Source organism: Bos mutus, chromosome 3 (genome assembly GCF_027580195.1).
Source record: "Bos mutus isolate GX-2022 chromosome 3, NWIPB_WYAK_1.1, whole genome shotgun sequence".
Taxonomy (NCBI): domain Eukaryota; kingdom Metazoa; phylum Chordata; class Mammalia; order Artiodactyla; family Bovidae; genus Bos; species Bos mutus.
Genome location: NC_091619.1, coordinates 87,152,837 through 87,167,180, shown reverse-complemented (window position 1 = coordinate 87,167,180; position 14,344 = coordinate 87,152,837). Strand labels below are relative to the sequence as shown.

Sequence of the window (14,344 nt, the reverse complement as noted above, 5' to 3'; positions counted from 1 at the left end):
AAAGCCCAAAGCAAATGCCAGTTTGATGTGGTCCAGAGCTGACATCTAAGGAGTCAGGCTGCTGAGGTGGGGTGGAGCCCCAGCAGAGCACCACCTGGTCCTGCAGTCTGTCCACCCACGCCATGCGCCCATCTGGGCAAGCGTTACTCAATCGTGCTGGACATATTTCTGCTCTTCCCCTCACCCCCTCCTCTGCTCTTTGCATCTGTCACTCTGGCTTTGTGTCTTAGCTTCGATACCAGCCTCAAGTCCTGGATTTGGGCATCACATTTGACCTCCCCTGGCCCCTATCCCAGCTTACTGGTCTTGGTTTTCCATGGGTGCTCTCTAGACAGCTCTGACTTGCAGTCCCCATGACTTCTGGCAAGAGACTCCTCTTCTAGTCCTGGTGTATCGAAATGAGCAACTCTCAGATCCAAGTGAGTCTTCACTGACTATATGGCCCACATCTGCTAGCTTCTCAAGGCCAGGACCTTACTCGTTCAGATTGGCATCATATTTATATCAGTTTTATCCTCAGAGTGTCTACCTTGTCCAACATACAGTATGCCTGGGATGGTAATAGTAGATGCTTACTAAAATTTTCAGCAGACTTTATTCTGATGAAATAACTGGAATTAGTGAAAGTACCACTAATTCTTCTAAGCACGACAGACATGTTTGAATCTCAGCTCCACTGTTCTTTTTAACTATGTTGTCTTAGGCAAGACAATTAACCTTTATGAACCAAGCATGTCACAGCTAAACATGAGACATGTCAGGTAGGTGACTAAGGATACTTTTAGCCCTCACGCTGTGTGGTTCTTAAGTTGCAGACCTCCCCTTGCTGGCTGGTACCCTCCTTCAGGGTCCTCAGGAGGCAATTCTTTGCAATCAAGCCTTACTGTAGAATTTGCTTCTCCCAGAAGTGCCTGGCAAGCTGTCAGCAGACCCTTCGTGAGCATAATCACTGCACAGGCATCCCCCAGCCCCCACTAATCAGCCCGTCCTGTCACTTCACTCAGCAGCACTCCACCACTCACCTAAGTAATCACTCTGGCTTCTGCCCATGAATTCCTTTCATCCACTTTTGTTTATCACTGTTGAAGCAGTTTTTAATCCAAACAATTAAATATGCTAAATCTTCCTCAATTAGTAGTGCATTAAAAATTAAAAGTACTTGAATGGAAATGGCAGAAGAAGCCGTTCGCTTGGTGTTGAGTGGTAGTGCTTAAAGGATCCCTTCTCCCAGAAACTCTCAGCTCAGAGTTATTCAGAAACCACTGTGCACAGAGGCTCAGAGGGCCTCGGCCAAGAGAGGCCTGGGGATGAGCAAGTCTAACTCCTTCTCTCCATACATGGGAAACTGAGACCCCGTGAGATTGGGGACCTTTTCTAAGTTCATACAGGGTGTCAGGGACTGGGATGTGTTTTGTTTCACTTAAAAAAAAATAAAATTGTATATATTTAAAGTATACAGTATAATGATTTTATATATATATATATATATATATATGAAGTGATTATTACAGTCAAGCTAATTAACACGTATTCTCCTCACATAGTCAGGTGTGTGTGTGTGTGTGTGATAAGATGATAAGAGTACTCGCAATCTACTCCCTTTGCAAATTTCCAGTTTTCAATATAGTATTATTAACTAGAGTCGCCAGGCTGTATATTAGCCCTCTAGGTTTATTTCTCCAACACAACTGCAACCTCGTGCAGAATCTCCCCTTTTGCCAACCACCTCCTTGTCCTGGGAAACCACCACTCTACTCTCTGCTTCAATATATGTGACTTTTGTAGAGCTCATGTATAAGTACGATTGTAAAGTTTTTTTTCTTTTTGTGTAAGACTTATTTCATTTAGTACAATGTCCTCTAGTTTCATCCACATTGTCCCAAATTTCTTTACATTTTAAGGTAGGATCTCTTTATATGGGATATATCTATAGGGTGTGTGTGTATATATATATATATGTCATACATATATATACACATATATATGGCTATATAGAGTATATACATATGTATACAGTTTTAATATATAATAATTACATATAATATATATTATAATTATATTATATATACTAATACATATAATTATGTATCATACATTATTTATATGTAAGTATATAACTTATAATTTATATAATTATAATGATTATATATGTTATAATTATAATGATTATATATGTTATAATTATATATAACTATTTGATCATTATTAATTATATAATATGTATATAATTATTCTATATGATTTCTTTGTCCATTCATCTAAGTGACTGGGATTTGAATTCATGATTCCTGGCTTCTAAGATTCTTTCCAGCAGAAGCTGTTACGAAACAATTCTTGGCATTCATTTTCATTCATCAATCATTTATCCTAAGAGTATTTATGGAGATCCTCCTCCATGGCAGACTGACAGAGCGGTAAATAAGATGTCAGTGCTTGACCTCATGGAGTTTAGTTTCATGGGAATGCCAGCAAGTAAACTTGCTGCCCAAAACTCTCTTGAAAATATTGAATCTAATCTTTAGTTTAACTGAATTACAACCTAAATGATCTTTCCTTTTTGATTGCCAGGATAATACACTGACTAGTTATAATTATTTATAGTTGCAGTGAAAAGCAATGATGTGCTGAAAATACAAACTCCGGTTCACAGGCTTCAGAAGACTTTAGCTACAGAGGAAGTTGAACCTTGTAGCAATGGTCAATATCTTGCTCCCGTCTGCTTTTCTAGCCTTATCTTGCCAGTTGACCAAGGGTTGGAAACCCCAATCTGTTCACCTACAGGCTGTGGGATTTGGGGCAAATTCCCTTTGAGAATTATGTTCTTCATTTGCAAAATGCAGATTCCTCAGCAGCTCCTCAGATATAGACAGAGGCAGCTAATGTGGGCCTCACAGTTCTCCTGGGGTCAGAGGTCAGGCAGCCTCCCCATGGAGATCTATCAATCTTCTGACACCTAGCCTCTCTGAGGGGCAAAGAGCACCTGGGCAAAAAGAATCAGGACACAAATGATTATTCAGGCCCGAACAAAGCACATGAGTATCTCTGAAGAAAGAGGGATGTGTTCTGATTCAAAAGTGCTTCACGGAAGAAATGGTGTTTAAATTGGAGCTCGTGTGGACTTCAGAATGACAGTGAAAAAGGAGAGAGGAAGGGGCAACATATGCAAGATTGGTGCCAATCATGGGCCAGGCACTGCACTAGGCACAGGGGTAAAGGAGATGGATCAGACAGAATCAGCTGCTCAAGGAGGCCCCGTGGAGAATGTGCAAAGGAAAAGGCACAAGCGCTTTTGACCAACTAGCACGTGCAATCCATAGTCCTTCTTATTTCAGGAATATTTGCACTGGGACCGTAGAGAAGAAAACACTGAAACTCAGGTAAAGAACAGGGATTTCAACCCAGATCTCATAGACTCTAAAATAGAAGCTAGTTTTCACTACTGTGAGCTGGTGAGCCATGAACTACTATTATGAGCTGGTTGTATATATTCACTGTCTTTTGTGTCTTAGCATTCTGTGTTTCTCTGCTTCCTGTTGCAGGTGTTACCAGCGCTGAAATCCAGAAATGCTTTGGAGTCTCTTTGGGCATTGAGTATGAGTATTCAGAGGCGATACAAATTAAAGGAAGTTCATCATTAGGACCCTGTAAAAAATCTGGAGATGGCAAACTAAGCAAGTATTAATAATGGGCTTCCCCCCAAAGAAGCCAGATTCCCCCTTGGACACCTAATCGAGGCATATATATTCTCCTTCCCAATTGATTCCATTTCAGTCGATGGTCTCACTGTGTGTCTGTTGTATACCCCAAACCAATGACCTGTAGTGACCCTATTTTGAATCCCAACATGGGCTGAGATCACCTTAGAAATGTCTGACTTCCTATTTGTACAACGTCCTAGATTTCAAGCACCAGACAAAGATCTGAGTAAGAGCTGGGAGGAAAGGCATGTGCAGACAGAATCTGGAAAGTTAAGTCCCATCAGGTACAGCTCAGAGGGAGGACACAAGTTTGCTGAGAGATAAAAATGTGGTTACCAAGTCCAAGTTCAAAGAATAGTTATTAGAGAAAAATTGTGCAAGAATACTTGATAACATCTCCTGCACAGGTCACTGTACATGCTCATGTATTCATTCATTCATTCAACATGTACTGAGTCGTTTTTTCCAGGTGGAAGACACACAAGATGCAAGGATGCTGAAATAGATGTTTATAATAGATGGATGAGTAGATGAGGTTCAAGTTACTTCCACTGCACTGGGCTACTCACGTCTCAGGGTCTTAAGTCAAATACTTCACTTGGTCGCCTTTCCCTCCTCCCTCCATTTATCTGCCAAGATTTACCCATTCTTCTAGGTAACTGACTTCCTACCTGACCACCTCCCCACTCCTACTGTAGATCCGACCACGTCTTTCTCTGAACCCCTACTGAGAAATCAGTTCTAGTACCTATAGTATTTGGCTGAAGCTATTTGGCATATGGTAAGCACCAAGCAAACATTTGGCCTGTAAATGAATACATGAATAAATTCATATTATCCATTTTTCCATCTTCTCCCTCCTCCATGTTGGGCTGAGCTGTCTTCCCAGGGCCTGCTCTAATCCAAAGGATGAGTCGATTTCCAAGTGTTGGTGCTTCTTTTCTGCCTTGTCCTGCTAGTTAACTGAGCAAGGTAGAAGACTAGGAGACAGCTCTAAGGAGAGCACTTAAACTCTGCTCCAAATCTTATTTAGTGGAACTTGCCAACTGGCCCTCTGGCATCTAAGGAAATGCGCTAACGTGATTATTCTCTCGATGGTAGCTGAAAACGAGAAGGCCATGGGAGTGGAAGACTTCATTTCTCGGGTGCGTGGCGGCAGCTCTGGCTGGGGAGGCAGCTTGACCCAGGACGGCAGCCTCGTTACGTACCGCTCCTGGGGGAGGTCATTAAAGTATAATCCTGCTGTTATTGATTTTGAGGTAAGTCTTTTCACAGCTGAAGAAACTCTAGGTCCACAAGGAATGAAAGTGAAGCAGACCAGATCATTTTATATTTCTTATTATGAGTCCATCAAAAAACAAGATTAAATGTAACGGCACGCTGAACTGGTGGCCTTACCCAAGCCTGGCTACAGGGATGCGTGACTCTATATGCAGGCCACAGGAGGGCTGGGGTCACAAGCTTACTATCTGGTTAGGGTCTAGTGTTATACTGGTAATCCTAGAATTTCTTCAGGAGTAGTCCACCTTATAAAAAAAGCACTATTCTCATTTATACATAAAAGACTTTAAAAATCACATCTGTTAAGTTGGAGGTTGGCAAAATTTTTTCTGTAAAGAGCAGATAGTAAATACTTTAGGTTTCTAGGCTATATACAGTCTCTTTCATACAAGTTCTTCTTTTTCTCCAATCTTGTAAAAATGTTAAAGTCATTCTTAGCTCAAAGCCCATACAAAAACAAGCTGTGGGCTTAGTGTGATTCCAAGCTATAGTCTGCTGCCCCTGCTCTAAATGATGTCACCATGATGACCTCTGGCACAGACAGGATTCTCCCCATTGAAAAGATTAGGAAACTGAGGTTCCAAGTCATCAGAGGACTCATTTAGGGCCACAGAGCCCATAAGTGGAAGTACCTGGATCCAAGACCTTTGGAATTCATGTCCAGTTCTCTCTTCCCTCTATTCTAGCACCTTCCTTAAAGCCATGGTTCTCAGCCACTAGGGTCAATTTTTCTCCCCCAGGAGACATTGGGCAATATCTGAAGACATTTTTGATTGTAACGACTGAGAAGATGCTATTGGCATCTAGTGGCCAGAAGCCAGGGAGGCTGCTAAACACCCCCCAGTGCACAGGGCAGCCCCCACAGCAAGGAAACCGGCTGCTGGTGCTAACAGCGCCAAAATTGAGAAAGCTTGCCTTAAATCCCTAACCCCACAAAGGAAGTAAAGTTATATTCAAACTGTAAATCAAGTGAATTGTTCCACCAGTATCATCACACCATTTAATTCATATGTAAGAAAACCTAATACTGTCTTTTGGGAGAGACAGCTTGAGTTTAGGGTGAAGAAGATGTAAGCTATTAGAAAATGAGAGTTGCATTTTGGGCTTTTAAGTAAAATTTTATTGTTTTCTTGCCCATTTTTCCTGACCTTTGCTGATTTTCTATATATAATTAAAAATTCCAGGTGTGGACACATTCCTTCTCTTTAAAATATATACAAACAGTTAAACCTAAAAATCTATTACAACACCCTCTTTTCTATGAAGAAAGAGGTCAGATGGATTAACCTTGATTTCATTTCTTCTCCAATAAGTAAGGGACCATTTTCACGCACCTGTAATTCACATAGGGTCTGAAAATTGCTATCATCAAGCTATTAGTGATTTGGGCAAAACTGTAAAATTGATATCAGGAATAATATATCACCTTTCATGGGCAAGAGGTAAGCTCTTTGTTTGCTTTGAGTAAAACTTCCAAGGGGAAGACTGATGTGCATGATTTGGAGAAGACTCAATACTGTCTTTTGGGAGAGAGAGCTTGGGTTTGGAGTGAAAAAAGATGTAGTTTGGCTCACGGATCAGCCACCTTTTTGATGTGTGTGTGTGACCTTGGATGAGTTACTTCATCTTCTGAGGCTCAGGGTTCTGCTGTGTAACATGGGGATAGTAAAATGTTACATCTCAAGGTTAGGGAGAGAGACATCAGTACTTAGTGAAGTCAGATGAGGAGGCAGGTTTGCGGAGGTTAAGGAAGCTGGCCACATCTCAGAACTAGAAAATGGCACAGCCCAACTGGAGCCAGGACTGACTGATTCTAATGCTCAGGATCTCTTCACAACCCATGATGACCCCTGGAAGATTGGATTTGATGCATGAGGCTGTTGGCAGGTCATAGAGCATGGGATTGATGCAACTAAAGCTGTGCTTTAAAAGGAAAATGCTTAGAGACAGACAGACAGGCAATCAGACTACAGACATGGAGGGGAGGCCAGTTAGAGAGTTATTTGGAACCTGATGCTCAGAGTGGAAAGAATCTTTTTCACTTGCATATTCCCAGAGCTTAGCAGTGTCTGTTTATGGCAGGTGCTTAGACTGAGTGAACACAGGAATCATGCCATGTGATGATCTTGTTATGGTATACATTATTATATGTTATCTGTTATTTTATAGTGTGTTATATCATACTACTTTCCTTCTCTGATTTTTTTTTTTTCATTTGTAAAATGGGAACGAGACCGTTGCCAATAGCTTTCAAGCTCTAACATTTTAAGCATCATTTCCCCAATCTTCTTCCCTCTTTAAGTCCCACCAGCCCAGGGAATAGAAAGGAGAGATGAGGATCTGAGTTTTGGGCTCCCCCGGAAGGTCAAAGGGAAGCTGCCCAATGGTCCTGGCTTTCTCTGGAACTAAGAGTCAATTTATCCAGGGCAGTCCATTCTGCACCAATTTCCTAACAGTGGGGCCAAATTCCCTGCACTTCCAGTAATGGTGTTCTCCCCTTGGCAGGGGGCCCAGCCAATACCAACATGACCAGCCTGGTGACCTCAGCCACGGCCCCTGGTCACAGGACAAGGTTTGTTTGCCACAGGTCTTTCTGTACACATTTCCAGGAACCCACTCAAAGCATGGCGAGTGCCCTCACTAACCTCTGATTCTTGAGAAGTAAGTTTGCTCCAGTGGGGTTCGGTCCCATCTCAGAATGGCTCTGTGACCTTGGCAAATCCTTCCTCTCTCAGCTCCTCAGGTTCCTCTCCTGTAAAATGAGAGACCTGGGAAAGAGTTTTTATTTTATGTTTATGTGTTTAAAAAATAGTGTTATAAGCATATTGAAGATGACCATATATACATACAGTTTAAAAAAATGTTTTTTTTTTTTGCTATCATCACATCTAACTAATAAAAATGGTGCTTTACTTTATACTGTTCTTCCTCTTTGCAATGGTATCTCACATTCATTATTTCCTTAGATCCTCATGTGAATTTTAAGTAGGTTATTATTCCCATTTTATAGATAATGGGGCTCAGGCTTAGGAGGGGCAGCTCTGGGCCACACAGCTGAGAAGCAAGCAGCATTCATTTAGCTGTGACTGTGTGACAGCCCTTCCCTGTCTTTCAACTTTAATCCTCTTGATAAATCAGGAGTGCAGGACTATTGTTTTCACTTTACAGATGAGGAAGGAAGGCTCATGTGTAATGGGACAGCGATCACATAGCTAGAAGCAGAGCTGGGATTTGAAGCCAGATTTTCTAGCCCCAGATTCAATGCTCTCTGTTCTATCTATGACTTTCCAAGCCGGGGTTGACCACCCTTTCCCCACTAGGGGATATCTAGCAATATCAGAAAACAGTTTTGGTTTTCATGGCTAGAAGATGCTATCGGCATCTGGTGGGTAAATGCCAGCAATGCTGCTAATGATCATACAATGCACAGGCTGGACCGGCCCTGCCAATAAAGAATTATTCAGCTGGAGATGCAATAGTGCTGAGGCTGAGAAACCCTGGACTACATTCCTGCCTAGAATGGGCTGCTGCAAATATAAAACCACCCCAGCATACACACAGGCAAACCCCACACTCACACCATTAGGGGTTGTGCTCAGCAGTGGCAACACAACTGCCTGTCAAGAATTTTATTAATCCCTGCATTGAAGGGTGACAGTAAAACATACACATAGACATGTAAGTACTTTATACTCTTCCTGCCTCCTAAGAATGCTGGAGGGGGCGGATGAGTTGGCACAGATAGCTTTTGGGTTCTTGTCTTCCTCTGGGATCTGGGGACCACAGGTTTCAAAGTTATGTAGCTCCATGTTCAGCATGGTCCATTGTGTGTGGTCCTGAGCTGGTCACTCAAACACTCTTAGACTCTGCTTTTTTATCCATGGCCTGGGAAACCTAATACCCGCTTTACAGAGTGGCTGTAAAGTGGCTGCTTGGATCTAATGCAGCAGGATAATCTGGCTCTGTGTCTGGCATGCAGCAGGCCTTCCCGAGGCTTGATGACCAGTTCTTGGGCTCTGGGAAGCTGTACAGAGCCGAGGGTGCAGCCCTCTGTTCTTTCTGTGCCCACAGATGAAGCCAATCCATGAGATACTGCAGCACACGAACCTGGGGTCCCTGGAGACCAAGCGCCAGAACCTGCGGCGGGCCCTGGACAAGTACCTGATGGAATTCAACGCCTGCCGCTGTGGGCCCTGCTTCAACAATGGGGAGCCCATCCTTGAGGGTACCAGCTGCAAGTGTCAGTGCCCCGTGGGTCGCCAGGGCCTTGCCTGTGAGCAAATGCAGTCAGAGGGTAAGGCCTGCGCATCCTCACTCAGCTTCTAGCCTACTCCAGCTCAGAGGGTTCTTGGGGTTCCCAGCCTCTCTGCTCTGTGCCCTCTTGCCCACTGCTCTAGGAACCCACATTCTGAGCTCTATGACTGACCCCTGCGTTTACCTGTTCTTATGCTCTCTTCCTGCCATCGGGACCCTCTCTCAGATGAGAACAGTTTTAGACTGAGACGCATATGGACAACGGGGCTAATTTCTGGAGGGTTGTATTCATTTCCGAAGGCTGCCACAACAAAGTATCAAAAACTGGGTGGCTTATAGCAATGGAAATTTATTAACTCAGACTTCTAGAAATTAGAAATCCCATTCTGGGTGTACTGGCCAGGCTGCTTTCTTGTGAAGGCTCCACAAGGGAATCTCTTCTTTCTCCTAGCCTCAGGCACTTGTCAGCAACACTAAGCATTCTTGGCTTGTAGCTACACCATTCCAGTCTTTGCCTCTGTCTTCACGTGGTGGTCTCCATGCTACATCTCTGTTTTCGTATAGAAACACTAGTCATTGGACTAGGACCTCCCCTAATCCAACATGACATCATATTAACTTGATTTTATCTTCAAAGACCCTATATCCAAATACGGTAACATTTGCAGGTAATGGGGTTGAACATCAACCTATCTTTTGAGGGACATTATTCAATCCACTACAAGGGATAAATTGTCATGACTAAACACAAGCTTGGGGCAAGTAATGTAATGCTTAAGGTTGCAAAGTTAAACCTATTAAGCTGCAACACAAAGCAATTGCATCAGAAAAGAAGTTTCTCAAATAAGGGTCCAAGTCCCTTAAAGATGAAGTCTAGAGACCTGCGTGTGAATCTCAGCTGTTTCACTAACTTACTGATATGCTGATAATCATTTCTTCTTTCTGGGACCCATCTTTCTCATCTATGTTTCCATTTGAGCTTCAAGAATCTCTATGCATGTTTGAATCCATAAGCTTCCAATTTTTCCATGTATACTCGTACACAGAATGATGGCAAAAATATGGGCTACCAAATCAATGTATAAATCAGTCTCATTTGACAACTGCAATGATGAAAGCATAAAGAAAAATAATTCCAGAAGGGACTAAGGTTATCTATAAAACAAACGATTGAGGCACAGGGTAGATGGGATAGGAGCCTGGTTTTAGAGTGAGCTGATGGATGGGTAACAATTTTATCGATGGGAGGGTTGTTCTAAATGGGAGGCAAGATAGCACAGCTATGGTGTCAAATAGGCCTTCACATCCCAGTGGTGCTAATTTTCATGTTGGGTAGGCGTCTCCTGTAAAGTGGGGATGATGCTGGTACCTGCATCACAGGTTGGGCTGAGAATTAAACTAGCCAATTTGTGTGGCAAACTCAGTTCCAGTAAGAAAAAAGAAGAGAGAACTCTACTGGTAGAAGATCTGTCCTGAGTTGGAGCTTCATCTAAATCCCTCCTTTGTGGGCTAAAGGGAATATAAATGGGGTCCCAACAAGCTGCCTGATAATCCTGTAGGAAGAATTCCAAGATGGGTAAGCCAAGATGTGAGTCAATTCCAGAGTCCTTATGAAGGAAGATGCAGAGAACAAAACCCAAGCAGAACAATTACATGGGCCAAGCCTGGTACAGTTTCCTCATGGGAACTGGAAAAAAAGAAACTGCCTGTTAGGTGTGTAAGTTGGGAGATACACAGAAAATCGTGCAGGGTTGATACTGCCCAGCTCCAAGGCCCAGGGATCTCTTAACTTTTCAAGCAGAGTTTGGACTGCGTTTTAGCCCCCATTTGCCTCATTGGCCAGGCAACTTTCCAGAGGAACCAAAGGTCAGTGAACAGAAAGAATTACAAATCCTGCACCAGGCACTACTGCAACACTTCATGTGCATGAACTCCTTTATCCCCCCAAGAATGTGATGTTGTCGCTGTTCAGTTGCTAAATTCTGTCTGAATCTCTGCGACTCCAGGGATGGCAGCACGCCAGGCTTCCCTGTCCTTCACTATCTCCTGGAGTTTGCTCAAATTCATAGCCATTGAGTCAGTGATGCCTTATCACCCCAGTTCACAGATGAGGACAGGGGGGCAGAAGGAAGGTGAAATAATTTGCTGGGTCATCTATTTGGGGAGAGTCAGAGCTAGCATTTGGACCCAGGTGATCTGATGTTAGGACCCGGACTCTTAACTGTTACATTCTATTAATTTACATTCTAAGACAGGGGTCCCCAACCTTTGGGCTGCGCACCTGTAGGTGGCATTAGATTAGAAATAAAAGTGTACAATAAACGCAGTGCACTCAGATCATCCTGAAACCATCTCCCCTGCCCCCCCGGTCTATGGTATAACTATCTTCTGTGAAACTGGTCCCTGTGCCAAAAAGGCTGGGGACTACTGTCCTAAGAATCAGGGCATGTAGGGAATGAGGGCAGAGAGTCTGAGATGAGTGCACTGACTATCACTCTGGGGAGTGGACAGGGAGGATATGGTCCAAGTGCTGGTTATAAGGTGACCTGGTTTAAAAGAACAGATGTCGGCTCTATCTGGATGATTAGAATCAGAGCATGTCAAGGGCCCCTAGAGCCAGGGATGTGTTTGGATTCCTGTCCACACAGCATAGTGCAAAGGCAACAGGGGGTGTGGACTACCCAGAGATGCCTCGCCAGTGATTCAGTGCTGGGCTTGGTGGTAACCATGCTGAGTCACATGATCCATGGTGGGCACTGGAAAATGGGGCATGATAACATTGATCTAAGGGGTGGCAGGGCACAGGGCGCTGGGTCTTCCTCACAGCCCTGTTTTCCCTATAAGATTACATTCAGTCAGTTGCATTCAGCTCATGGGGGTTCCATTAACCTTGTTCTAAGCAGGGTATGGACCTCGGGTGGCCATGAGGCTATCAGACTGAACTTTCAGCCAGACAGAGATCAATCTGGCAAGGAAATCTAAGGCTGGGGAATCAGCCACCATGGATACCCACTAATGGAGGGCCCAAGGGATTTTCCCAGCAAATCTTTGCCTGTAGGAACCAAGCCACAGAGGTGAGAGGAAGAGAGAACCCTGCTGTGGCTGCCCCACCAGGGAGTATAATTACAGAGCTGGAAGGGACTTGAAGATAATCTAACCCAATGATATTCATACTGGGATCTGACGAAGGCTGGGGTCTCCTAGGGGCTGCCCCAGGGGAGCAGGGAAACCTAATAGACACCCCAGCTTCAAATAGGACAGCTTCACTTTCATCTGACTTCCATGTCGGGTCCCATCCAAGATTTCATTTAAGGCAAAACAACAACAACAACAACAGTAATGAAAAAAGTTATGATGGAAAAACCCCACTGGATGAATCCATCCTTTTCCTTTACAGAGGTGAAAACTCAGGCTAAGTGAGGAGATGGGCTGGTCCAGAGGCATACAGACAGCAGAAGGCAGCAGTCCCAGGCTGGAGGGATTGTGTAAGCTGGGTTTCCAGAGACAGTGCATGTTCAGCACACGGGTTCTGATACTCTGTGCAGAGAATCTATCAACCACTGAGGCTCCATCAGAGGCCGAGGGGGTTGGTTTTTGAACCCTCATTTAAAAGCCCACTAATCCTTTCCCTAGGGATGTCTGGCTGGCCTTTGTCTGTGAAGCTCTAGGTGGGATGAGCTCCCTCTCTGCACACACTTCACTGGGTTGGAGTCATTCTTCAGAGGCACACGCCTCCATGCCTCTCTCTGCTATCCATCTTCCATGGAACTGCAGGTTCCAATTTCATGAGATGGGCTCCCAGTGGCCTCTTCTCACTCCACTCAGAGTTTCAAATTAAGTGTGAGGCAGCAAGCACAGAGGTCTTGGTTGGCTACACCCAGGCATTTCCCCAAGGAGAGCTTATAGACCACTCTAGGGCGGTGGGATGGGCTTCACTCTTCACTATCCAAGCTGCTGCTGGTACGCTAACCTTGTTCCCCGGGAAATCATCCATGCAGGAGCTAAGGCGGATGGTCGTTGGAGCTGCTGGAGCTCCTGGTCTGCTTGCAGATCGGGCACCCAGGAGAGGAGGAGAGAGTGTAACAATCCCGCACCCCAGAACGGAGGTGCCTCGTGTCCAGGCCACAGGGTGCAGACCCAGGCATGCTGAGTGCCTCCGGGCACAGGCTGGAGCGGGGACAGGGGATGTCACTGCTTGTGCTGACCAATGGATACAGACCTCACTCAGCTGACAGAAGATACCCATCAGCATGGACTTTTTCTTTGTCCTGGACCAGACTGCACCATCAACAATCAACAGTTCTATCACCCACATAACTTAGTCAAAACTGGGTGTTGAGAGGGTTAGCCGCTCATGGAACTTTGGATCATCCAAAAAGAAAAGAAAAGAAAATGAACTATCTCCATCCATGTCTTAGAGGAACTTTTAGGATGGTGGAGGGACAAGGCAGGCAGATACTTTTGAAACCATCAATTACCAATAAAACAAAGTACCATGAGAATGATCTCAGTTCTTTGATAACATTTGTTCATTTGGAGAACCATTATTAGTTAGCAAGATAACTGAAACAAACAGAAAAATTAAAGACTGATTCAAGTTCCTTCAATTTTCCTTCACTGGGACTCAACATATTCTTGTATTCCTTCAATTAATCTCTCGTGTTTGCTTGAGTTCTTACCACAGATATCACCTTTCTCCCATTTATTTTCTCATAGCACTCTAGTCTTTTCTTTCATTGCCTTTTTCACAATTAGTAATTATATACTGGATCCCACATTTCCTGTGACTATTTTTGACCTCTCTCCCCATGGATGGTAATCTGGAAGGCAGGGATCAGCTTTGTCTCATTCAGCACTGCGTCCCCAGAGGTCAGGGCTGTGCCTTGAATCAGAGGGAATTAACAAGCATCTGTGGCTGAAGGGAGGGACTGAACGAAGAGTCACTTCAGAAATGTGGTCTCTCCTCCACTCCCAGAGGGAAGTGTGAAATCCATGCATCTGCCAGACACCTCAGGCTTCCCTTCGGTTTCAGCTGGTAAAGAATCTGCCTGCAATGCAGGAGGCCTGGGTTCGATCCCTGGGTCGGGAAGATCCCCCAGAGAAGGGAACGG

At 44.2% G+C, this 14,344-nt stretch overlaps 1 protein-coding gene across 1 annotated transcript in view; it reads left to right on the top strand.

Moving 5' to 3' along the window:
• The window catches only part of C8A (complement C8 alpha chain), a 71,448-nt gene extending 58,065 nt beyond the window's left edge, over window positions 1-13,383 (top strand). Inside the window, exons 8-11 of the mRNA XM_005903331.3 lie at window positions 3,540-3,671; window positions 4,800-4,957; window positions 9,051-9,273; window positions 13,232-13,383. Coding sequence (XP_005903393.2) covers window positions 3,540-3,671; window positions 4,800-4,957; window positions 9,051-9,273; window positions 13,232-13,383 — 665 coding nt within the window. The remainder of the gene's footprint in view (window positions 1-3,539; window positions 3,672-4,799; window positions 4,958-9,050; window positions 9,274-13,231) is intronic.
• The last annotated feature ends 961 nt before the right edge of the window (window positions 13,384-14,344 follow it).